Here is a 21,297-nt window from a genome sequence, read left to right on the forward strand (position 1 = left end):
TCTCTCATTTACTATTAAATAAATCATAGGTAATTTTCGTTAAGGTTTATCGTTCTCTGGTCATTGTGGCACTCTTAAATCATATTTTTGGCCCTCTTTGCACGCAGTTCTCGCGAGAATACGTGTTCGCCTTAAAGCAAACCCCAGTGATGTTTAGGGGGTAATTTCGCGGGAATCGTATGTTTTTGCTCGCTGACAAGAAACCAGACCAGCGTTATCAGAAAATATAGCTTATAACCTGATTTAAGACAAGTTATACCGAAGCTCCACTTTACCTCTGTAAAGGTAAGAGTGTTAAAATGTCACATTTGCGGTACTCTTAGGAAAGTTGGCATGTTTTGGTAGAGCACATGCAGCACAACTAGCTGTCATTAACGTTAAGTTATGCTGACATCCTTGACTTGCTGGAAACACAAGTAAAAACGCTTTCCAACAGTGCATGGCAGCCATTAACTGCATATGTACCAACGAAGATACATTTCTACTAAACTCATCTCTTCCTCTGCTTCAGGACAGTCATGTTCTCCGACCTGAGCGCCCAAACGGAGGGCTCCTCTCTGCTCTGCCGCCCTGCCTCCGAGGACCAGGGCCCGGTGTTTGAGAGGATGTCGCTGTCTTACAGTCTCTGCTCGGATCAATTCGGAGTCGGGGAGAGGAGTTTTAGTCGCCAGTATGCCCACATTTACGCAACACGACTCATGCAGATGAGGCCGTTGCTGTCAGAGAGAGCCCAGCAGAAGTGGGGTAAACTGAGGACATCTGAGACACTCAAGCATCCGAATCAGATGGCGATGAATCAGATCAAAATCTTTGTCTTTTTCTGTCTCAGGATCAAATGTGCTCATCAGGAAGCTGTGTGATCTCCAGACAGGGGAGCAGTGTTGCATTGTGGGAACCTTGTTTAAACGTATGGACTTGCAGCCATCTATTCTGAGAGAGATCAGCGACGAGGTCTGTAGTGCAAAACACACCAGCTGACGAAATAAAAATCAGCTGTTGTCGTGTTTCATGTGTCCCTTCTTTGCCGCTTTTCTCTTCTTCAGCACAACTTACTGCCCCAGCCTGCAAGAGCCAAATACATCAGTGAGACAGACGAGCTCATTCTGGAGGACGAGCTGCAAAGGATCAAACTGGAGGGCAAAATTGACAGAGACAAGTGTGTCACAGGTCAGGGCCTTTCTTGTGGTCGAACCAACAAAGGATTGCAGTAAGGCGTCACTCAAATACAGCTGCGGTCATGTCTCTTTTAAGTCATGGGCTCTCCTCCCTTTCAGGTAGCGTTATTGCAATATATGGAGCCGAGAGGAACGATGGGAAGTTCACAGTTGAGGACTTTTGCATGGCCGATCTTCCTCTGCAGACACCAAGGCCTGCACTCAGCTCTGACAGGTACACACACACACACACACACACACACACACACACACACACACACACACACAGTTTAAACACTAAACTTTTGAGGTTAAAGATTCTAATGTCATTATCTGTTGCCATCCAGGTTTGTGCTCCTGGCCTCTGGACTTGGTCTTGGCAGTAGTAATGCTGACAGCATGCTGGGGCTACAGTTGCTAATTGACATGGTGACCGGGCAACTCGGCGATCAGGGGGAGCAGAGCGGGGCAGCGACCATTTCCAGGGTTCTACTGGCTGGAAACCTGCTTAGCCAGAGCACCCAGGACAAGGATGCCTCGACAAAGGTAGCTAGCACTGGTCTAAACCTGACACACATTTATTTACACATTTATGTACATACTGTCTTACTAGTTTTACTCTATCAGAAAAGAGGTTGATATGAACTGGCTCTCTAAAAATCGTTCATTGAAATACCTGTTTTACCTTCTCTTTGTGTCAAGCCCAAGTACCTCACCAAGAAGACTCAGGCTGGTAGTGTGGAGGCCATTCGTCTGCTGGATGAGCTGCTGCTTCAGCTCGTGGTGAGTCTGACTCATTGAATTGAAAAAAGATTTATCATTCATAACAAATGACTGAATAATTGATCATGAAAACCTTTTTTAGATTCAGCAGCTCCAGATTGAGTTACTTATAAAAACAAAGAAAGTGTCAGTGTGTCACTGCCTCCTGCTCTTCCAGGCCTCACTTCCAGTGGATGTAATGCCAGGCCAGTATGACCCCACCAACTACACCCTCCCACAGCAGCCCCTCCATCGCTGTATGTTCCCCCTGTCCTCAGTGTACCCCACACTACAGTTGTCCTCCAATCCATACATAGCTAACATTGATGGAGTGAGGTGAGCAACACCATACACAGTCACTATCTTCCTTGCTTCTAGTCTAAGTAAGTGTGTGGATGTTTGAGCTCGTTTGTTTGTTATTCCCCAAAGGTTCTTGGGCACATCAGGTCAGAATGTCAGTGACATTCAGAAGTACAGCAGCATGGACAGTCACCTGGAAATACTGGAGGAGACGCTACGACTCAGACACCTGGCACCCACAGCGCCTGATACACTCGGTAAGTCAGACAAATTGATGCAGGATAAGACAAAAACCTTTTGCTTGATGTTGGTTTGATATTAGATTGTCACACTGTTTTCTTTACATTTTTATGTCAGGTTGTTACCCATTTTACCAAAAAGACCCTTTCATCTTGGAGGAGTGTCCCCACGTTTACTTCAGCGGCAGCGCTCCGACTTTTGATTCCAAGCTCATTAAGGGTCAGTGTGTAAACTGTACATCTTAATATTCTGTCTGAACACAAAATGTCTGTTTATATTTTCTGACATGAACACCATAAAAATGTTTTTGAAAATCTTCATCCTACTTAATGATTTTGGCTTGTTTAGATAGATAAACAGTCTTTATTGACTGTAAATGAACCAAACTAGCATTTTATTAGACACATTGCTACAGTTATTGTTATCAAACTGATGATGTCTTGATAGAGCACAGAGCGCAAGGTAAAGGCAGACCCATACTACGATCTCTTTTTTAATTATTGAAGAAATGTACTGTAATATTGTTCAAGCAGAAATTGTGATTATTAAAAATCTGTGTTTAGTATTTTGTGAAAGTACCAACTGTCATCCCTACAGTATTGTCTCGATATCGAGGTATTGGCTCAAAAATATTGTGCTATTTTATTTAATGGTCCAGTGCTAGCATTTATGAAGTGATTTTGTAGAGATTTTCAAAAGTTAGGGCAAAACTGGATCCAAATACAACCAAAAAATACTGTGATATTATGTGCAGGCCATGTTGCCTAGCCCTACTGTTTTCCTCCTTAATAATGTGCCAACATACTTCCTCTTCTTCTCTTCTTCTGCCAGGTCCTGATGGCCAGGAGGTCCTTTTGGTCTCTATTCCAGAGTTCAGTAGCACCCAGACAGCCTGCCTGATCAATTTACGTACTCTTGAGTGTGAGCCCGTCAGCTTCTCAGCTTTCTCTGCTGACGAGGATGAGGAAAGTGAGATGAACATCAGCCACTGATGGTCCACATTTACACACAACTCCAGTCCACATATACACATTCAGACTAATTTCTAGTGATCACAGACTCATCACATCAACATTGGGCTGATAATCACATTCCTTGTTACACTGCTATCCAATGTCATGAGGATCAAAGAATTATTGTTAAACAGAAATCAGTATTCACGAAGCTGCTAAAAAAAACAAAGACAAGAACGGTGTATTAACAAGCGTTTATTTGAAAAATAACTCTTCTACCCTGACGTGTCTGAGGAAACCTGACAGAAGATTCTTTCCCTCTGACTCTGCTACCAGCTTTGAACAAATGCTTTTTAAAACCTTTAGTGACTGTTTATACTGTAAAAATATGTCTGCCATGGATGAAGACAGTGTAAATAATTAAACTCTGGTGAAGTAAAAAAAGTCATGACTTTTGCTTATGTATATTTGATTACCCTACAATATAAAATCTGTTCATGAAGCAGAAAGACTGAACAAGTCAGAAAAACGCAACGTGATCTGTGAAAGTGAACTATGATTAATTAACAGAGTCCATTTCTATGAAGAGACACTTTGGTAAGTATTAGATACACTATCTTTATACAATGAATGTAGTTAATATTCAGCACCTTGTCACTGCTTATACACAAATCTGTGATCCTTGTGTGATTCTTTATGAACCTGCTCACAGTACAACAAGGCAACAAACTACAGGAGGAGAGGACAGCTGTGTGTTTACTGAATTGAGTGCGTTTAGTTTAATAGTCATCGATCTTGTACTCATAGTTATAGTCCAGGAAGGAGTCTGTGAAACCGCCAGGCGTCGAGGACTGACCCTCCCCTATGACCCACGAGTCGTACCAGGATGTGGTGGTCTCTGGTGTTGTGGGAATTGTGGTTGTCGGGGGCAATGTCGTTGTCGTTCTTAATCTCAGTAATCTCTGTTGGCGAAGGCGACGGAGACGAGCTATCCTGAGCCTCCTCCGCCTCTCGGCGCTGATTCGTGAGTTCTCTGAATACCCGTTGCTGCTGTCAACCACACGCCTGTTGCCATTAGTGACTGCTGGGTTCTGTACTCTGTTGTTACTGTAGCTGAGTCGGATTGGCTTGTTGCCATGGAGGGCCATGATCTGTAGAAAAATGATGAAGACCACTTTATCAACAGGGTTTATACAAAGTCTTGAAAGTTTAGAAAATGCTTAATTTTAGACTCAACCAATTTATCGATTGGCCGATATTGGCGTATCACAGATAATATCGGTATCGGTGCAGTATTGTCTGAAATGTGAAAATGTTTTTGTGTGTTTAATGCAGTGAGATTTTAATGCAGAAAAAGATGCTGGGGGCCGTTTATAATAATTACAATCCCAGGTCTGTGCCTCACCTGTTTAATGCGGTCCCAGTTGGACTTGGCCAGGTTGAAGCTGCAGGCGGTTGCTCCTGACTGGTAACCCACCACACAGAGTTTGGTCACAGGGGAGAAGCCCTCAGCTCGAGCCGTCACACGGTACTCGCCCGGGTTGAGCAGCCGCCAGTAGTCCCCTGTTGGTGCTACAATGACAAAGTAGATAGACTTTTTGTTTCAAGCACAGAGGGTGTACATTGTGGTTCAAAGTTAAATCATGTTAGAGTCAGTAAGGGGAAGAAGAGAAATCTGTCAGCAGACCTGTGGTGACATCATGGTTTATTCCCTCTACAGACACTGTGGCATTTGCAATGGCGTTACCCTGCTGGTCCTTCACAATGCCCCTGATGCCACGATGCACCTACACAGAGAGGGCAATAGTTTAATAAACCTGTTTATTAAGGAGTTAAGTCACGCAAGCAGTTCTGCATTGAGCTAAATGATCACCAAATTCAAGAATTCATCCCTTGGGGCCAATTTATATTTGTATCAAAGTTCTTAGAAATCCATCCAACAGTTGTTGAGATAATCCACCAAAAGCCAAAAATGTTAAATGGTGAAAAAGGATCAAGCCAACCACGAGGGATCATGAATGTCTGAGCAGCAAAAACTTGTATCTTACTAAGTATATTTGTCTAACTTCAGGTTGAAACTCTCTCACTCTACTTAAACCCCCCACTGCTGGTGAGGTAGCAGTGACAGACACCATTCTATTACATGACACTGTGCCATCAAAAGAAGAACCACAGCATCCTGGCTTTTTTTTTAATCAGAGCCATACTTAAGTGGTTTTGATTGAATACATTCTCATAAAGATGCTTAACTATGCTTTCCAAATATGAGAGTTCAGAGACGGTGGTCAGTATATCTCATGTCTCATGTTGTGTGAGTATGTGTGACTGACCTGCTCCATGAAGATGAGCATAGCTTCTCTGTTCTTCTCCCACTCATGCACCAACTCAGTCTGATGAGGGAACTTATCACATCCCAGGAATATCGACAACTCAAAACAGTTTGTGTTCAGATAGCTGAAATCATTCATACCTAGAAAGGGGGTGGGCACACGCATTAATCTCAGAGCCTGCACTACACATACTGTCCACCAGGGTGTGTTAATGCATCCAGACCTGCAAAACATATAATGAATCTACTGGTGTCTACTTACTTCCTGTGACTGGCTTCCATTTGGCCCGGTTGACGATGCCATGCCCCCCTGCAGGAGTGCCTCCGTGGCAGGAGCCGTGGTAGTTGTGTGTCATGGACAGGTGTGTGGAGGCGTAGGAGACAGCCAGCCACCTGAAAAGGGACTCGTCTGCAATCACCCGAGGCTCATCCTCAGGCTCAGAGGGCCGGTAGCCGGCGTTTCTTCCTCTATCATCCTCTTCCTCCTCTCTGTGGCCGTAACCTTGGTTGTAACTGTGGTCGTAGCCATGGTCGTGGCCGTGGTCGTGGTCGTGGCCGTGGTCGTAGCCGTGTTCGTAGCCGTGGCCGTAACCACGGTCATAGCCTTGGCCCCTCCACTCCTCCTCGGGCTCTGCATATCCCCTTCCCCTCCAGTCCTCCTCTGGCGCCTCGTGATAGCCCTGTCCCCACTCTGTCACATCAAAACCTTCATCTTCATACCTATAAGAAATGATTGTAGTTAATTAATAGGATTGCAACTTTAAGTGTTTTGTGGATGACAAAGGTGGAGGAAAATAAGATCTTAGAATAATAAGAGTGTGAAGCAGGGTGACAACAAGTCATACTGTCTCTTCTTGCGGCTGTGGGGTTTCTGGCTCTCGGCAGGCTTGTTGAGACGTAGGCTGTCATAAGGATAGGCCACAATTGACTCCCCGCCCTGGAAGTTTGCACCCAACACAAATGGATAGCTTTTCATCCAGGAGATTATGGCCCTGGTTTCCACAGCAATCTGGAACAAAAACAGGAAGATCAGGATCACACAAACAGTGGAGAAAAAACTAGGTAAGCAGTATATCCTCATCTTTGTTTACTGAATAGACCACAATCATATTTATACAGAACAAAGGTCTTTATTCATACTAAAACATACACTTGCTTTTGAGGAGAGGAGTTTTTAAGGGAGAACTAAAAGAAGTCTACAGTAAAACGTAATTGGTTTCTGTTCATTACAGCAGGGGTTCTCAACCTTTTGCAACTTGACTCTTGTAACCACCTTCCCAATAAATTAAAACTAAAACATAAATAAGGATAAAAAATAAAAAGGATTTTATCACATTCAGTACTTTGCCCTGCAATTATGTGCTCATGTGGATAAGCTCATAAGGAGCATGAGAATATGAACAGATGTGTCTACAGGATACACAAAGTCTCTTTGATGACGAAGCTTAATGTGGCTTTACAATTTTGTGGTTTGTCACAGAACAAAAAAAAATCATACGGTACATGCTGAATTCACAAGAAGGCCCATTTACAATGACATCATCATATAGACTGCCCCCTAAGCATCTCAAACTGTGACGGACTTCCTGTGTCCCTGGGTGCAGGGTTGTCACCCACAAAGTTTTAGTTTTAAAAACCTTCCATTTTGTGTCACCACATCAGTGGGAACATTAAGTTGTTAATTAACACTGGCAAAACATTTGCTTCTGCCGGATGATGTGTTGTGATTAGTATTGTATTTAAACGTAGAATATAACAATAACTAGTTTTGTCCTAACTGGAGATCTTCTGTCCTTGGCATTTATGAATATCCTGTGATAAAACACAACAATACCCTCGTCCTTACTGAGCTGTTGAAATCAAAGCCCTCTGGTATGGGTATGTGGTGATTGGGGGTGAGTTTGGGCACCATGCCCTTTTCTTCAGCATCCCACAGGATACTATTCAGGTCGGGGAAGTTCTGAAAGATGTCGACGCCGTCGTTAGTGAAGTGCCCCGTGGTCCATCCACTCAGCTCTGATCCCTGCGGGGGAACATTTCAGATGAGCTACACATGGAGAAATGTCATCCCAGACCACCAATGCAGCATGATTCACTGGCATTTCCCGTTTGTTTCTCTCTTTGTTACTTTTTGTTTTCCAGTTAAGAAACATTTTATTTTTTTTGATGAGCACAATCACTGACCGCCTCAAAAGCTTCCTCATGTCCGTCAGGGTTGAGCGAGGGCACCAGGTGGATGCGTATTCCCTCGACCAGCTGCTGGGCCCTGGGGTTTCTGTCTTTGTACTCTTTGCACAGGTATTGCATGAGAAGCAGGATCATCTCCCGTCCCACAGCCTCGTTTCCATGGAGACCCGCCGTGAAGCGAAACTCTGGCTCACCTGCAGAGACAACCAGACAAGACTGTAGTTATTTGTCCCCTAACTGTAATCAGCTGACTTCCACCTGGTGTTTATTAAGATTTACAAGAATCATCGGCGGTGCCATTGAGACCCAACAGCCTTCTGGTTTTGATGGAGCTAATTTCAGACTGTTGGGACATTGGAGAAACAACTGCTGGTTTTGAATTTCCCTACAATGAAAACACCCTTTTAGAATTTGGTATTGATAATGAAATATATTGCAAGATAAGCTGTGTAACTGTTAGACAACAATTCTATCTGCCAATTTCATGGTAATATGAAAACATGCCCACCTATTTCGTGCTCTGTTGGGTTGCCAGAGATGATCATGGCCATTATTTCCCGTCCTTTGGAGCTGCGGCCCAGGCTGTAGATGCTGGTGATGTTGGGACACTCATCGTGCACCGACTTCATAAGCTTAACACATGAGAAGAAGGTCAGTACAGTCAGTGTTGAAAGTATTAACTATCATTATATTTACACATTATTTCTGAAATAGCTGATGACTATTAAAACCATGAAACAGATATGCAGCTTATTAAGTTGAAAGAAAAGTTCAACAACACACAGTAGGCCAATCTGATTTATCTGTGCTACTGAAAAAGCACTACAAATCATCAGTTGTGCTCTAAAATTTGGGGAAAAGATGGGCTCTGTTCTTTATCAGCCTCATGTTAGTGTGGGAGGGTCATTCAGCCTTCCTGGTTCAAGGTTGAATTCTTCCTGGGAAATTATTTAGTCTTTGGTAAAATAACTGAGGATTTCCTGTGGAATTCAATCATCCAGCAGACGATGTAAGGGTACTCACTGTAACCATGTCTGAATAACTGTGGTGTTTGAACTCCAAATAATCGACAGGAGTCACTTCATTTTGCCTGTACTGAACATCAGCTGGATCTGTGAAACAAAAAGGAACAAAATGTGTTTAATTAATTTCACGTGTGTGCTCGATTTTAAGTGGGTTCATGTCATTGAGTCTCACCGTGCACGGGGCAGCCGAGGACCTCCAGCCTCATACACAGAGAGCCGTTCCAGCTCTGAGGAATGATTCGGATGTACCGGGCCAGTACGGGCTCTGCCAGCTGGTTCATCACTGGAACGTCCTTATCACTGTTTCCAAAGAACAACTGGGCCATAGAGATTGAGGTAAAAATGAGTCAAAGAAAGAGGGGGGAACAGGGTGCAAGATCAACTTTTTGTTAAGTGCTAGTTCCAAATGGATTCCTACTGTTTTTTGGGTTTTTTTGTTGCGGGGTGAAGCAAATCTACCAGCCACGAGCATGTTTTACCAGCATTTGATGTGGCGCATGAGGAAGTGGCATCATTTTCGGTGAACTCACCCAGTCAGCGTATCCATCGTGGATGGTGGTCCATTCTCTGCTGTCATTGCTGAAAGCCAGGAAGTAGGACATCACAAAGTCATTCCTGTAACAAAATGATGAGAAGGGTTAAAATGATATTGTGATATTTTAGGCGAAATCATGATACACTATATATATTTTGATATTTTGAAATCTCAAACAATACTTGAGGCGACCAAATTCAATTGATATTGTACTTTGCATATCATCACATCTGGATTAGATTTGCAATGACTAATCATCAGTAATGTCAATATAATGACTGAAGTATGTGAAGGCAGGTATTAGAACAAGTAGAACAGTCTGGTAAGTTCAGAAAATGACATCACTTTACTGTAATACAGCCAAGTAAGACAGCCTGGAAGTACACTAATGCCATAACATGATATAACAATATCAAAAACCCATGAGGATATGTAGTCTCATTTCAGAAGAACGATACTTTATCAATATAATATACTGCCCAGCCCCAACACTCTCATAGCAGTATGCTGAGTTTGAAAACTGCAGTGTCTTTTTTGTCTTACTCAATAGCAGAGTCTCGTCCTTGAGTAATGACCCCTGTGAACTCTGTCTCCCTGCGAGCGTCGATCTCAAACCAGTGGTTGCTGTCCTCTGAGTTTGCACACCACGCTCCCCCTCTCATGTCATCTTCATCGTCTGAGCCCTGGGAACCACAGAGACCAGAACACATACTGCTAGGTCCTTTGACTCAGTAACAGATTGAGCTCATACACTTTACTGTGCAAATTCAATCCATATATCAGCTTATCATGCACTGACATGCAGGTTATTTAACTCTGCACATAGATCGCACATGCCATTATGACTGCAAGTTCAAGGAGGGTAGGCAGCGAAAACCTTCAAACAGTGTATCTGCTGATTTAAACATTGCTGAACATAAACTGCCAAAGCAGCTAATGGAAATGACAGACTCAGCAATAACAGTATTTTCCAACATGTGTCCGGTAGCTGGTGCTTATTCTGAGGCTTGGCTGTATGTAAGTGATAGCTGTAGTGTATGTAAGCAGTCCTGCTCTGATTGTTGTGTACCTGCATGTTGAGGCGCGCCCTCTGAGGTGCAAAGCTATACTGAGACATTGAGGAAGCTGTGAGCTGGTCTGGCTCGATCTTATGGGACTCCATCCCCAGGGGAGGACACTCTGCCACGTACACAATAGAGAGAATCAAATGATATGTTAATTGTCTTAGCAAAGTGTATGCAATGTTTTCCAGCTTCGCTCAAACTTACTCTTTGGCTCTTTGAAGACACGCGGTCTGTTCCTGGCCCGCTCCTCTGCCTCCTTCAGCTTCTGCACTCTCTCTGGCGGAGGTCAGAAAAACAATCTTAATGCCAAATAAATTGTGCTGTCTTGGCTGAATATTTCCTCTCTCTCTGTGCCCAGAAATGATCTAGGAACTCATCATTATTTTGCAGATTTTATATGCCAAAAGCCCCCAAGATGAACTGGGGGGAGGGGTGGCGGCGGCTGGAAGGCAGTAATAAAACATCCCAGATGCTCTGATTTCCCTCCCAGTCCAGTGTGCTCTGAACACAACTCAGATCATCTTGACCCAGAGGGTTTACTGTTGAAGAAAACTACTGAATCCAATCTATCATTGTTGTCATTTATATTCAAATACACCGACCTGTGTGTCACATTGACACACTAGTTTTTGGCTGGTAGTATGGCTGCCATATGTCTTACTGACAGTGGGAATGTGAAACATGTTCAGCTCATGTATAAGCGGACAAGCACATGCAACCACTGAGTAAGTTCGGGGGGGCGTGGATGACCTGTTCGTCTGGTGGACAAATAGTTTGCTGATGCTTTCGTGCTGACCAATGATGAAATGTAACATAAAGTACATTCACATTTACCAAAATGTAATCTTAACTGCAGCTGCAAAGCCAAAAGCATTAGTGCACGTTCTGTCTGAACTGGGTGACTGTGCATCCAGGGGGTAATCACATCTTTGCTCATTGATTTGGGATCTCAAGGCTTGAGACTTGGATTTCACAGTATGACCTGTATTGAGACATGATGTGTTTTTCCACCATATTTTTTTTATTTTTTAAAACAAGTCCCCAGCTACTTCAGTTTTTTGGCTGAATACTGCAACGCTGTTCTGCTGTGAAACTCCTGAAATGTTTTTTTGACTATTACATTCACCTTTCCATCAGCATCAGTTTGAGTAGATAATAACTCAATTTTCATATATGGGTAAACGTTTTACTAGATTTTAAGGTTTTTATTTTTATCTGCAATCAGATCTACAACAAAAAAAAACCCTGATTCCAACTGTCAGAGAAATGCAGAATATTGGATCCAATAAATGGCCAGGCTGATAATCAGTTGACAGTATTTTACATTTGATACTTTAGTACATTTAATATCGATAATCTAAGACTTTACTTAAGTACTATTCATCTGGGTGACTTTCACTTATATTAATATCTTAGTATGTCTTTAATTTTGCAAGGCAATTTTATTTGTATAGCACATTTAAAGCAATATCCTGAAAGCAATTCAATGAGCTTTCCAGGATAATGGAAATACTTCATCCAGGCTATCCTGAAAGAAAACAGATTTACACTGCAAAACTGTTGAAGTACAGGTAGTTTTTTTGCTAGAGTTTAACAGCATTGTTAACTGGTGACCTTTCTTTCAATAACATTCATCTCAGATCATCATTCATCAGTTGCTAGGGTGGGGGGTGAACTTTTTTTGGTGGGGGAATGACTGAAAACTTTTGAGAACCACTGATGAAGGTGTGGACACACATCTGCATTTGTGCCTCTGTGTCACAGATGAGTGCTTCAAGACTCATAAACGTCTGAATTTATGCCCAAAGTTAGCTAAAAATGCTTTACAGTTCAAGCACAGATAGCAGTGAAGTGTCCACACAGGAAATGCCCTATTGACATCAGTCTCGACAGTGTTGTACATCATCCTCTCCAGGCTCGCCTTAACCGCCATCTAACCTCACCACACACAGCCGACACGTGGCAAAAATGAGCTGAATTTGATGTGAATACTTCAGAGCAAAACATTACAACATCATCTGCCTGCTATTCACCCTTGTTGTGTTTTTTTTCTTTATCATTTAGACTAATCCACTGCATGCACATCATTCTCAGTTGACCCCCTCCCCTCATTCACTTTGTTTCAGTCCAGCTCACAAGAGATTTATGACTTTTTTTTTTGGATGAGCTCCATTTTGTTTCAGAAGGTTTGAACTCCTGTCCCTGCCGAGCAAGTTAAAGCAAGTATCACAGACATTGGCTGACTGCTGACATTGGCATGGTGGGAAATCACATCTGCATTCAGCTATCACAGAAATGTGATCAGACACTGGGGACACATTAGGGCTGTTATCTATCAGTGCTTTTGAACTGAGGTTGCAGGCCACGTTCTTTGCACTGGCAACGACAGTATCGCATGTTGTCTGACATGATTGTGCAGAGAGCTGTTACGCAAGAATATAAAAAAAAAAGGTCCACATCTGGGTTTTCTTACCTCTCTCCTGCTTCTCTCTTTCTTTTTGAGCTCTCTCCCTCTCCTTCTCAACCCATTTGTCGTCTGTCTCGTCTTCTTTCCTCCCTGTGGAAATGGGAAAATCAAGGATAATTTTATGCAAATGCCTATAAATAAACCAGTGTTTCTGCACGTCTTTTGGGGTTTTAGCAAGCCATTAGGAACAATAAACAGTAAAAAGGTCACAAAGGATCAGTTATAAATCTGGAAAGTTGTTGACCTGTTTATTCATTTTCCTCGCTGCCTGTTTTGTTGGCAGGAAGACTCACTCCAGATTAAACAATGGATTTAATATACAACATTTGTTTACTGATTTGTTTCAGTTGTGTGTGTGCGTGTGTCTGTGTGTGTGTGTGTGTGTGTGTGTGTGTGTGTTATGTATGCACTTACTTCCGTATTCATCGTAATCATCATACCACGTTCCTTCATATGGAGAAGTGGTTGTTGGCTCCTCTGTGTAAATAAAAGACCAAACATGGAGTCAGACGCCTCATTCTATCAGTGAGATGCATCGCTACATCACAAGTAAGATTTTATGAGAATACATGGTTTACTCTGCAAAGTTTTACAGGTTAGTACAGCCCTGATTTTCTCAACCACAACAACTGCTGTCTATTTGGACGCCCACCATGTAATTAAGTTGTTAAATCTTTAATTTACATTTACGAGAATCATAACAGAGTTCTGATTTGATGACTGAGTAACGTTCTGTTGACTCTGCGGAACCAAGCAAACCCACCCACTACTGTTTAAATAAGTAGGGCAAGTTTGCTCACAGTCTCACTATAATGTTATTCCCATGTGTTGCTCATGATTTCTCATCTGCTTTCACCCGAAAAGGCACAGATGGAATGGACGTTTCTTCTACATTTCAAGTCTATAGAGATTTCTTACTAATTACCTGCCTAATTTAAGTTAAATTTGACATATTTCTAATGAGTTCAAGGGACTGCAGTTACCTGGTAGGGTTTCTACTTTGATTTCAGGGCTGACCTCTTTACCATCAGGGAATGGAAGATTATCTGGAGCCTCAACTGCAGGGGTGTAAAAACAAAACAATAAAACATTTAAAAGGTCAAACAGAGGGATTAAATTAGTGTCAGAAGCAGACGGGGCAACAGGAGAAAGTAACAGTTGTGAGTGTGACTGAATCAGTGGAAACGTTGGAAGAGCAGAGGTGCTGTACAGTTTGCTGGAAACACAGAGTAATGAGAACATGTCAGTCTGGTCCAGGGTGTCGCAGAGCCACAAGACACACTGTTTCCTACATCTGATCCTGTGGAAAATTAGTTTAGAAACATCGGCAGCTTTTTGTGTTTCACCAAGCAAGATTTTTTCTAATTTAAGGAAATGTCCGTGTCTATTTCTACAAGCGTGCAGAGATGAGTCATGCGGTCTTCTCTCTGATTCAAATTAAAATGTTATTTACTGATGGAGAACAACGTTAACCACTTCCCGCACCCTTTCTTTGAAACACATTTTCAGGATCACATTTCAAACCTGGATTCACTGATCAACTGTGTGCTTGGCTATTAGCAGCTCAGTAAAATAAGCAGCGATGAGGCAGTGCGGTGCGTGAAGGAATCAAACTTGAAACCACTGGTGAAAAATGAAGTGCAAACAAGCTCTATAACAGAACAGCTGGCTGTGCAGCATCATTTCTTGTTTTTGTCTACTTTAAAACTAAAAAGTCAGCTGACATCACAAGCATCATTGCAAAGCTCAATTTGGCCATTAGAATCAGAAACACACTACATGTTTTATCATTTTGTGATTATGTGAGATGACATTCCCTATTAATTTTATGTCTTCATAATAATAAGCTGTTGTAAAGATATAGCTCAGTAACAAGTATAGGGCTCTCCAGCAATACATAGGTATCACTGTCCTACCACCACACTACCAATCAGCTTCTTTCCTCAGGCAGTGAGACTCTCCAATTCATCCTCGGCACTCTAACATAAAAAATGGTTTACATTTTTGGGATCCGACCTCGTAGCAGGCGGTAAGAATAACTAAGAACAATACAGAAATAGCTAATTTCTTGATGATGGTCTCATTTGCTTATCTGTATCATATACAAGCATCTTTGTTAAGTTGAGACTATTTGAGAACCAGTTAAAAAAGTTCCTCAAAATATTTTTTACTTTAGTTTGAGTCTTCTCAGCCTCAACATTTGTTACAAATATCATTACACGTATTATCTGTTTTTTTTTCAGCACCTACTGTCTCTACTCAAATTCTTTGTTGAGATAAATGATCATTGCAACAATAATGGTCTTAAGGGACCAATATGGTTTCATCTCAAACTATTCATGTTTGATAAACTGTCACCCCACAAACATCTCGATTCAAAACAAAGCAAGCATATGAGTCAGACATACATGTGGCATCCCAGTAATCACTGTCATCTGTCCCTGCCTTCCCATCAACCTCGGGCGCAGGGGGGGTTGGGTCCACCTCTTGCCAGTAGCCGTCATAGTCAGTCACAGGAGCGTATGGTTCTTTCTCCTCTGGTTTCCAGTAGTCATCGTAGTTGTCAGGCGCTGGAGTGGACAGCTCTTTCTCCTCTGGTTTCCAATAATCATAGTTGTCAGGTGCTGGAGTGGACAGCTCTTTCTCTTCTGGTTTCCAGTAATCATCATAAGCTTCTGTTACTGGAGCAGCTGGGTCTTTCTCTACTGGTTTCCAGTAGTCATAGGGAAGATCTGTCATTGTAGTCTCAGGCTCAGGCCTGGAGGGTGTGGGATCAACCTCCCAGTAGTCATCGTCTGGTTTCCAATACTCGTCTGACAGAAAAGCAGATGGAAAGGTAGTCTAAGATGTCAGGACTAAAATATTCAAATGGTTATTAGATTCAGACACTCTTTACGCTGTTTTTAGTTTTAAATGGGTTGTGAATTTAATGAATAGAGACTTAAAATGAACAAAACATTCTTAGAAATTTGATATAGCTACCATGATAGAAACTGTTCCTTTCATTTTGGGGAGATAGAGAGTGATCTTTTTATTGTTTATCACCCCAAAAGTTAAATTGTAAAAAAAAAAAAAAATGTATCAACAAGTGACACATGGTTGGTCATTGTTGACAATGTAATTCTCTTTGTTTGCCCAGTAAATATGCACGTTTTAAAAAGCTTTCAAGTGACATCACTTGATTCAATAATTGTGCAGCTCCCTCTGGAGCCTAATAAGACTATAAAAGGCTTTATGAAGCTTTTATAAAAACCTTCTACATACGCAGCCAAATGTCCCAGGAACTGTAAACACAAATAGACTTTGATGTTGTTTGATGAAAAGGGTGGAACGCTCTTTAAATTTTCCATACTTTGCCTTTTTTTTGTTGTAATAATGGAGCAAAGTCTTGGACCAACCCAGTGCTATATTTTGAGATATCAGGTATGAGGGTCCAAATGAATAAATAAGTAAAAAACACTGTGAAGGGTATTGCCAGTCCCATTCATTTGTGTGTCACTCACCAACATCAGGATAGGGGTAGTCTGTATATGGCTCAGTGGGTGGCTCAGTCGGGACCGCTGGAGGCAGCAGACAGACACAAGGTCAACAACATTCATCCAAGTCATTCAAGTACAAACTTGGCTCACTGCTCTGCTGCACTGTTCTGTCCTCACGTGTTGTTGTTGTTGGTGGTACAGTTGTGGTCGTCTGTCTGTCCTTCTTCTTTCCCTTCTTGTCAGTTTTGGGCTTTTTGGTGGCATTGGGGTCCTTATTCTTCTTCTTGTCCTTCTTCTTCTTTTTGCCTTCCTCTGGCGCTCTCCTCACCCTGCCCAACAAACCTGGAAAGAGGAGGAAAACAGGAGAAGAGAGAGGTTTTTACATAACTAGAATAAGTATTCACGCACAAGTGGTTGTTTTCCCTAAAATCTCCCAACACAAGCCTAATCAACCACCAAACTGAATTCAAAATGAACCCTCTTCAGCTGTTATCATTATATTTTTCAAGTGATGAAGATCAACATTTTCTCAGCAGGTCAACATCTTTCCAATACCAATCTGATGTCAAATTGTTAATCGATGATTCTTACTGAGGACTGAAGTGAAAACTCCAAGCTTATGCAATTCTGATTCTTATTTTTGTTGTATCTCAATAATTTCTTCCCTGCAAAGTCAAAACTCGGTGATGCCAGGGAAAATCCAGACAGCCAGATGCATTTCAGTGGTTGCTTGAGGTCCATCAGTATTTCCCTCTGAGGTTGTCTGAAGTTCTGAGGCACTCCATGGAAAACACTTCTCTTTCTTTCCACTCGTTGTGCTCCATCAACCACAATTAAGTTTTCTTTAATGTCACTGAATCCGTCCAAATACTCAATAAATGTATTACTATCACCTCAGTTACATCCTACCATAAAGCAAAAACCCATCAGTGAGACTCATCAAAGAGTTAGTTTGGATTTCAAGCTTAGTTAGAGAGCTCTAGGGAAGAGGTCTATTACACATATCAGGCATGACTGTGCATCAGAGTCAGCATTAATCATGTGGGGCGCACAACGGCAGTGGAAAAGGTCAGTGTCGTAAAAATCTGCCTGCAAGATGCTTGACTCGGTGTCTTCTCCTCTTGTCTGGTGTGAGCCAAAGAAATCCATCTAGCCTAGCTGTTCCCTCCTGTGTAGTGGACAAGGGAGGACCTGGACTTGCTGGTGCCTGTTGGAGCTGTCAGAGACTGAGGAGTTTGCCTCTGTTTGTTCTTCCATGTCGTGTTGAGAGCTCAGACCTGAACAACTTCGACGTCTTGTTTTTTTCAAACATATCTGGATTCATCGTTGAGGAATGTGTGGTTGGATAAGAAAATACATACAAATGGTAATCTGTTATGGTTATTGAGATGTAATGTCTAATCAAATCACATCTACTAATTAAAATATTGGCGATAATCTGAGCATATATTTTTTAGGTAAAATGCTTATAGAATATAATATAAATTCTACTGCTTTGCATTTTTTGGTATGCAGGAACATCTTCTCTTTCCATGTTTCTCGACAACTTGGGTGAGAAAAGCAGAGCAGAACAAGAAGACTACATACATCATTTATCATTTTTAGGGAAGTTTCATTTGTTCACTCACACTTTTTCACACAAAGGCCTGAAATACACATGCACACACAAACAGGACCTATACACAAGCATAAGTGTATATAGCGATGTCAGATCGAGGTGTCTGTCATGTAGTCAGACACCCTGAGCAGTTAGGAAGCTCACTGCCTTGCTCAAGGGCAGCCTGACAGTGCCCAGAAGGTGGACTACCGGCTACCAGTACATACTACACAGTGACTGGTTTGTGCAGTCTTGAATTAGCCACCCTCTGGTCCCTAAGCCCAGTCCCCACAGACCGAACTACTGTCCACCAAACCTCCACCCTATCCATCTCATCAAGGGTAGGTTGGCTTCCAAGGAGCTCCATTCATTGGACAGTATGCACTCAAATGTTGAGCGCTGTTTTTGTTGTTTTTTGTGTTTTACTAAGCTTTATTGCCCAGCTCGAAGCATTTGTTGGAAAGTAATCAAAGAGCCATCAGCTGAACAGGTGATGTTACTCTGAAGAAGTAAATAAAAGTCATATTACTTGATCTAGACTGACCAGTAATCTGACACCCAATACATTCAAAAGCAACCTCCTCATTGCTGTCTGTATTTTATGGTTAAAATTCTATTCTCACCTGTCTGTGCAGCCTCATCTGTGTCTCTCTTGTGCTTGTCGCTGCTTCCCAGTGGGTCCACTGCAAGTCCCTGCTCACTTTCCGGGTCATCCAGGGACTCATCTCGCAGCTGATCCCCTGCCTGCCTCTCCTCTTCAGTCTGCCGGAGAGAAACTATCCCCCCAGCACTCTCCCCTCCTCTGGGGATCAGTAGGCAGCACAGGGCCAGCAGAGCCACAGACACAACCACAGTCTGGCTTTTCATATCTGCTGCTCTTCCAACAGCAGAATCCTTTGGTTTGGAGTTTGTTACTTCTCTCTCTCTCTCAGCCGTCCAGTGCTGAATCCAACGCCGTCTCTCCACCAGAGGATTTAATTTTCGCCCTTTCCTCCCTTGCAATGTGATCCACACTTTTTCACTCCAGCAGGGAAACTTCTGGAGCTCCTCACAGCCACAGTGTCAGGCACACTCAGACAGGGCTAGACAGAGATGGAGTGGGAGGGGGGTAGGGATAGGCAGGGAGGGAAGGGAGGTGGGTTAAAGAGAGGGAGACAGAGGGAGAGGGATGCAGAGTAAAGTAGCAATCCAGTCAAATGAATAGACCGAGGTCCTAATTGCCCCGCAGCTGGGGTCAGCTGAGAAAACAGCAATAAGGCCAGAGGATTCCCCTCACCTGGCTGACGAGTCACAACAGGTGCAGAGCTCAGACAGGAGATGGGGGGGGGGAGGATAAGGGAGGGCAGGTGAAGCCTCAGACAGCAGGGGTGGAGATAACAGCCAGCCCGTCTTCGTCCAGAGCTCCTGTTGAATGCGTCGCTGGAGAGCTTTTTGCCCTGCAGACTCACCAAAGAGCAGAGCTGCAGGAGAGGAGTGACACTGAATTCCACAACAAGAGGAGGAGGAGGAGAAAGGGGGAGGTTGGGGATTTTGTGCGTGTGTGTTAACAAAACCAAACACCACTAATCATCAGCGGGAGGAATTCAAAGAAAATGAAAACAGGCAGGAGGAGAACATAAATTCTTTTTCAGTCCAGGACTTGTTTTAGTTGGGAGAGGATATTTGCTCTCCATCTTGTTTTCGAGGTGCTCCGTCACTCTTTCCTCGGCGTGTTGCGTAGCTCACTGTCTGCTTTCTGGAGAAGAAGTTACGGCAGGCAAGGGGGCCACGGAGGAGCGCACACACAGGACGGGAGGATTGTTTGAGCAGATGACAGAATTATAACCTTAAGATTTGGTGTTTTCTTTGCCATCCCACCATCTTCTTTCTCCTCTGTATACTGTTTGGAGAGCTTGTTAGGGCCTTGAACGTCTAGTATTCATTTCCAATAGTCTAGTCAAAGCACATCCTCCTGTCCTCCCTGGTAATCAAGAGCTGTTGCTCAGTGCTCACCGACGAATGATAGATCCATACTGGGCCCGAAATGAAACTCCAGGTGAAGATGTAAGACAAGAAATGACAACATTTTTGGTGAAACACCCAAATTCTCAACAACGTCAGACTGTGCAAAATATGCCAAAGTAAAAGGGGCATTTGTGCAGGCATTCCTACAAAATGCAATGACCTCAGCTTCAGTTTTTGGTCCAGTTTTAAAAAAACCCTCCATCATCACCTGCACTCATCCATGAGAGGAGGCTCATCATCCAGGAAAGTCTGATGTTAGAGTAAAGCAGTCTGTACAGCTCACTGAAGTCCTGTTACGTCTGCTCAGACAATCATGAGAATGATTTCCTCTGAATGGGTCTCAGACTGAGCGAATATTCAGACTGAGGCACAAACACCTGCTTGAACAATTCAGTTCAAACACACTCAGATTGTGAGGGGAAATAAAACAGAAGTGCATTAAAATGATAACTGACCATCCACGATTGGATTTTGAGAAAACTATTGCAACGTGCAATCGTATCCGTGGAGGATATGACTAATACTGTGAAGAATTCAGCAGATAATTCAGACTACAGTAAGGTCAAGCGGAGGCCCTTTCTACTGGCAAGGAGTCAGCCACACACAGGGGAGCTTGCTGGAGAGCTTTTCTTCTTTTTTTTCCCCCTTCACTATTTCACAATACAGACAGAAATCTGTACCAGCACTGTCCATGATGAGAGCCAAATGAAGGCATGAAAAACACCACGTGAATCATTTCAGTTACTCACTCATAAGACATGGATTAGACAGAGGCCACAGCAGCTACTTCTGATGGGAAGTATTCCTCTTATAAAGGAGGGAAGATGTTATGGTATATGAAATGCAAGAAGCAATGGAGGAATACAGGAATGAACTGTATACAGTATGTTAGCTAGAATCATTTTAAAATTAACCTAGCTTTTGTCTATAAACCTGCTAAAAGTAGCAATCATAACTTAATTTTAATGCTAAAATATAGTTTCCAAGTGAAGAGGATTCATAAAGTCAGTTAATGACTCAGTAATGTCAATTAGCAGTTGCAGCAATTCCTATCCTACAGCTATAGAGAACAATAATTAGCAGTTAATATAAGCTACCATTAGCCGCTGCTAGCTCGCAGCAAAAGCCTGGCTAATGTTGGGTGTTACTGCTTGTAAGTTTATCTTTTCATTTGCCAGAGTCATGCTTTAATGCCTTACAT

The 21,297-nt window shown here is 42.6% G+C and overlaps 2 protein-coding genes across 3 annotated transcripts; one reads left to right on the forward strand and one right to left on the reverse strand.

Moving 5' to 3' along the window:
- Nucleotides 1-49: 49 nt before the first annotated feature.
- Nucleotides 50-3,853, forward strand: pold2 (polymerase (DNA directed), delta 2, regulatory subunit). The gene is made up of 11 exons (XM_037097519.1): nt 50-285; nt 512-744; nt 830-951; nt 1,044-1,167; nt 1,275-1,389; nt 1,502-1,700; nt 1,857-1,937; nt 2,095-2,252; nt 2,346-2,473; nt 2,574-2,675; nt 3,288-3,853. The coding sequence occupies exons 2-11, from the start codon at nt 519-521 to the stop codon at nt 3,446-3,448; spliced, it is 1,416 nt and encodes a 471-aa protein (XP_036953414.1). The 5' UTR covers nt 50-285; nt 512-518; the 3' UTR covers nt 3,449-3,853.
- si:ch1073-459j12.1 (inactive carboxypeptidase-like protein X2) lies at nt 3,649-20,936 on the reverse strand. 2 transcript variants are annotated; one of them, XM_037097517.1, is made up of 23 exons: nt 19,369-20,936; nt 18,716-19,174; nt 16,673-16,837; nt 16,520-16,576; nt 15,425-15,829; nt 14,000-14,074; nt 13,431-13,493; nt 13,023-13,106; nt 10,754-10,825; nt 10,555-10,664; nt 10,029-10,168; nt 9,481-9,565; nt 9,123-9,267; nt 8,949-9,037; nt 8,434-8,557; nt 7,923-8,119; nt 7,585-7,761; nt 6,584-6,747; nt 6,001-6,458; nt 5,740-5,879; nt 5,097-5,196; nt 4,815-4,981; nt 3,649-4,560 (listed from the first exon to the last, which is right to left on the reverse strand). In XM_037097517.1, the coding sequence occupies exons 2-23, from the start codon at nt 18,957-18,959 to the stop codon at nt 4,189-4,191; spliced, it is 3,633 nt and encodes a 1,210-aa protein (XP_036953412.1). In that variant the 5' UTR covers nt 18,960-19,174; nt 19,369-20,936; the 3' UTR covers nt 3,649-4,188. The 2 variants fall into 2 exon arrangements, with proteins under 2 accessions (XP_036953412.1, XP_036953413.1); XM_037097518.1 differs by lacking the exon at nt 19,369-20,936 and having other exon boundaries at nt 18,716-19,339.
- Nucleotides 20,937-21,297: the final 361 nt, after the last annotated feature.

This window comes from Acanthopagrus latus, chromosome 5 (genome assembly GCF_904848185.1).
Source record: "Acanthopagrus latus isolate v.2019 chromosome 5, fAcaLat1.1, whole genome shotgun sequence".
Classification (NCBI taxonomy): domain Eukaryota; kingdom Metazoa; phylum Chordata; class Actinopteri; order Spariformes; family Sparidae; genus Acanthopagrus; species Acanthopagrus latus.

What these genes read in the sequence shown, in the direction of transcription:
- pold2 (XM_037097519.1), top strand. Translation starts at nt 519, where the DNA reads ATGTTCTCCGACCTGAGCGCCCAAACGGAGGGCTCCTCTCTGCTCTGC. An exon ending in CAGAGACAAGTGTGTCACAG is followed by an intron (nt 1,168 to 1,274) that starts GTCAGGGCCTTT and finishes CCTCCCTTTCAG; the next exon opens with GTAGCGTTATTGCAATATAT. An exon ending in GCTAACATTGATGGAGTGAG is followed by an intron (nt 2,253 to 2,345) that starts GTGAGCAACACC and finishes TATTCCCCAAAG; the next exon opens with GTTCTTGGGCACATCAGGTC.
- si:ch1073-459j12.1 (XM_037097517.1), bottom strand. Translation starts at nt 18,959, where the DNA reads ATGAAAAGCCAGACTGTGGTTGTGTCTGTGGCTCTGCTGGCCCTGTGC. An exon ending in GGGCGCGCCTCAACATGCAG is followed by an intron (nt 10,169 to 10,554) that starts GTACACAACAAT and finishes TGTGGTTCCCAG; the next exon opens with GGCTCAGACGATGAAGATGA. An exon ending in TGCTCATCTTCATGGAGCAG is followed by an intron (nt 5,197 to 5,739) that starts GTCAGTCACACA and finishes CTCTCTGTGTAG; the next exon opens with GTGCATCGTGGCATCAGGGG.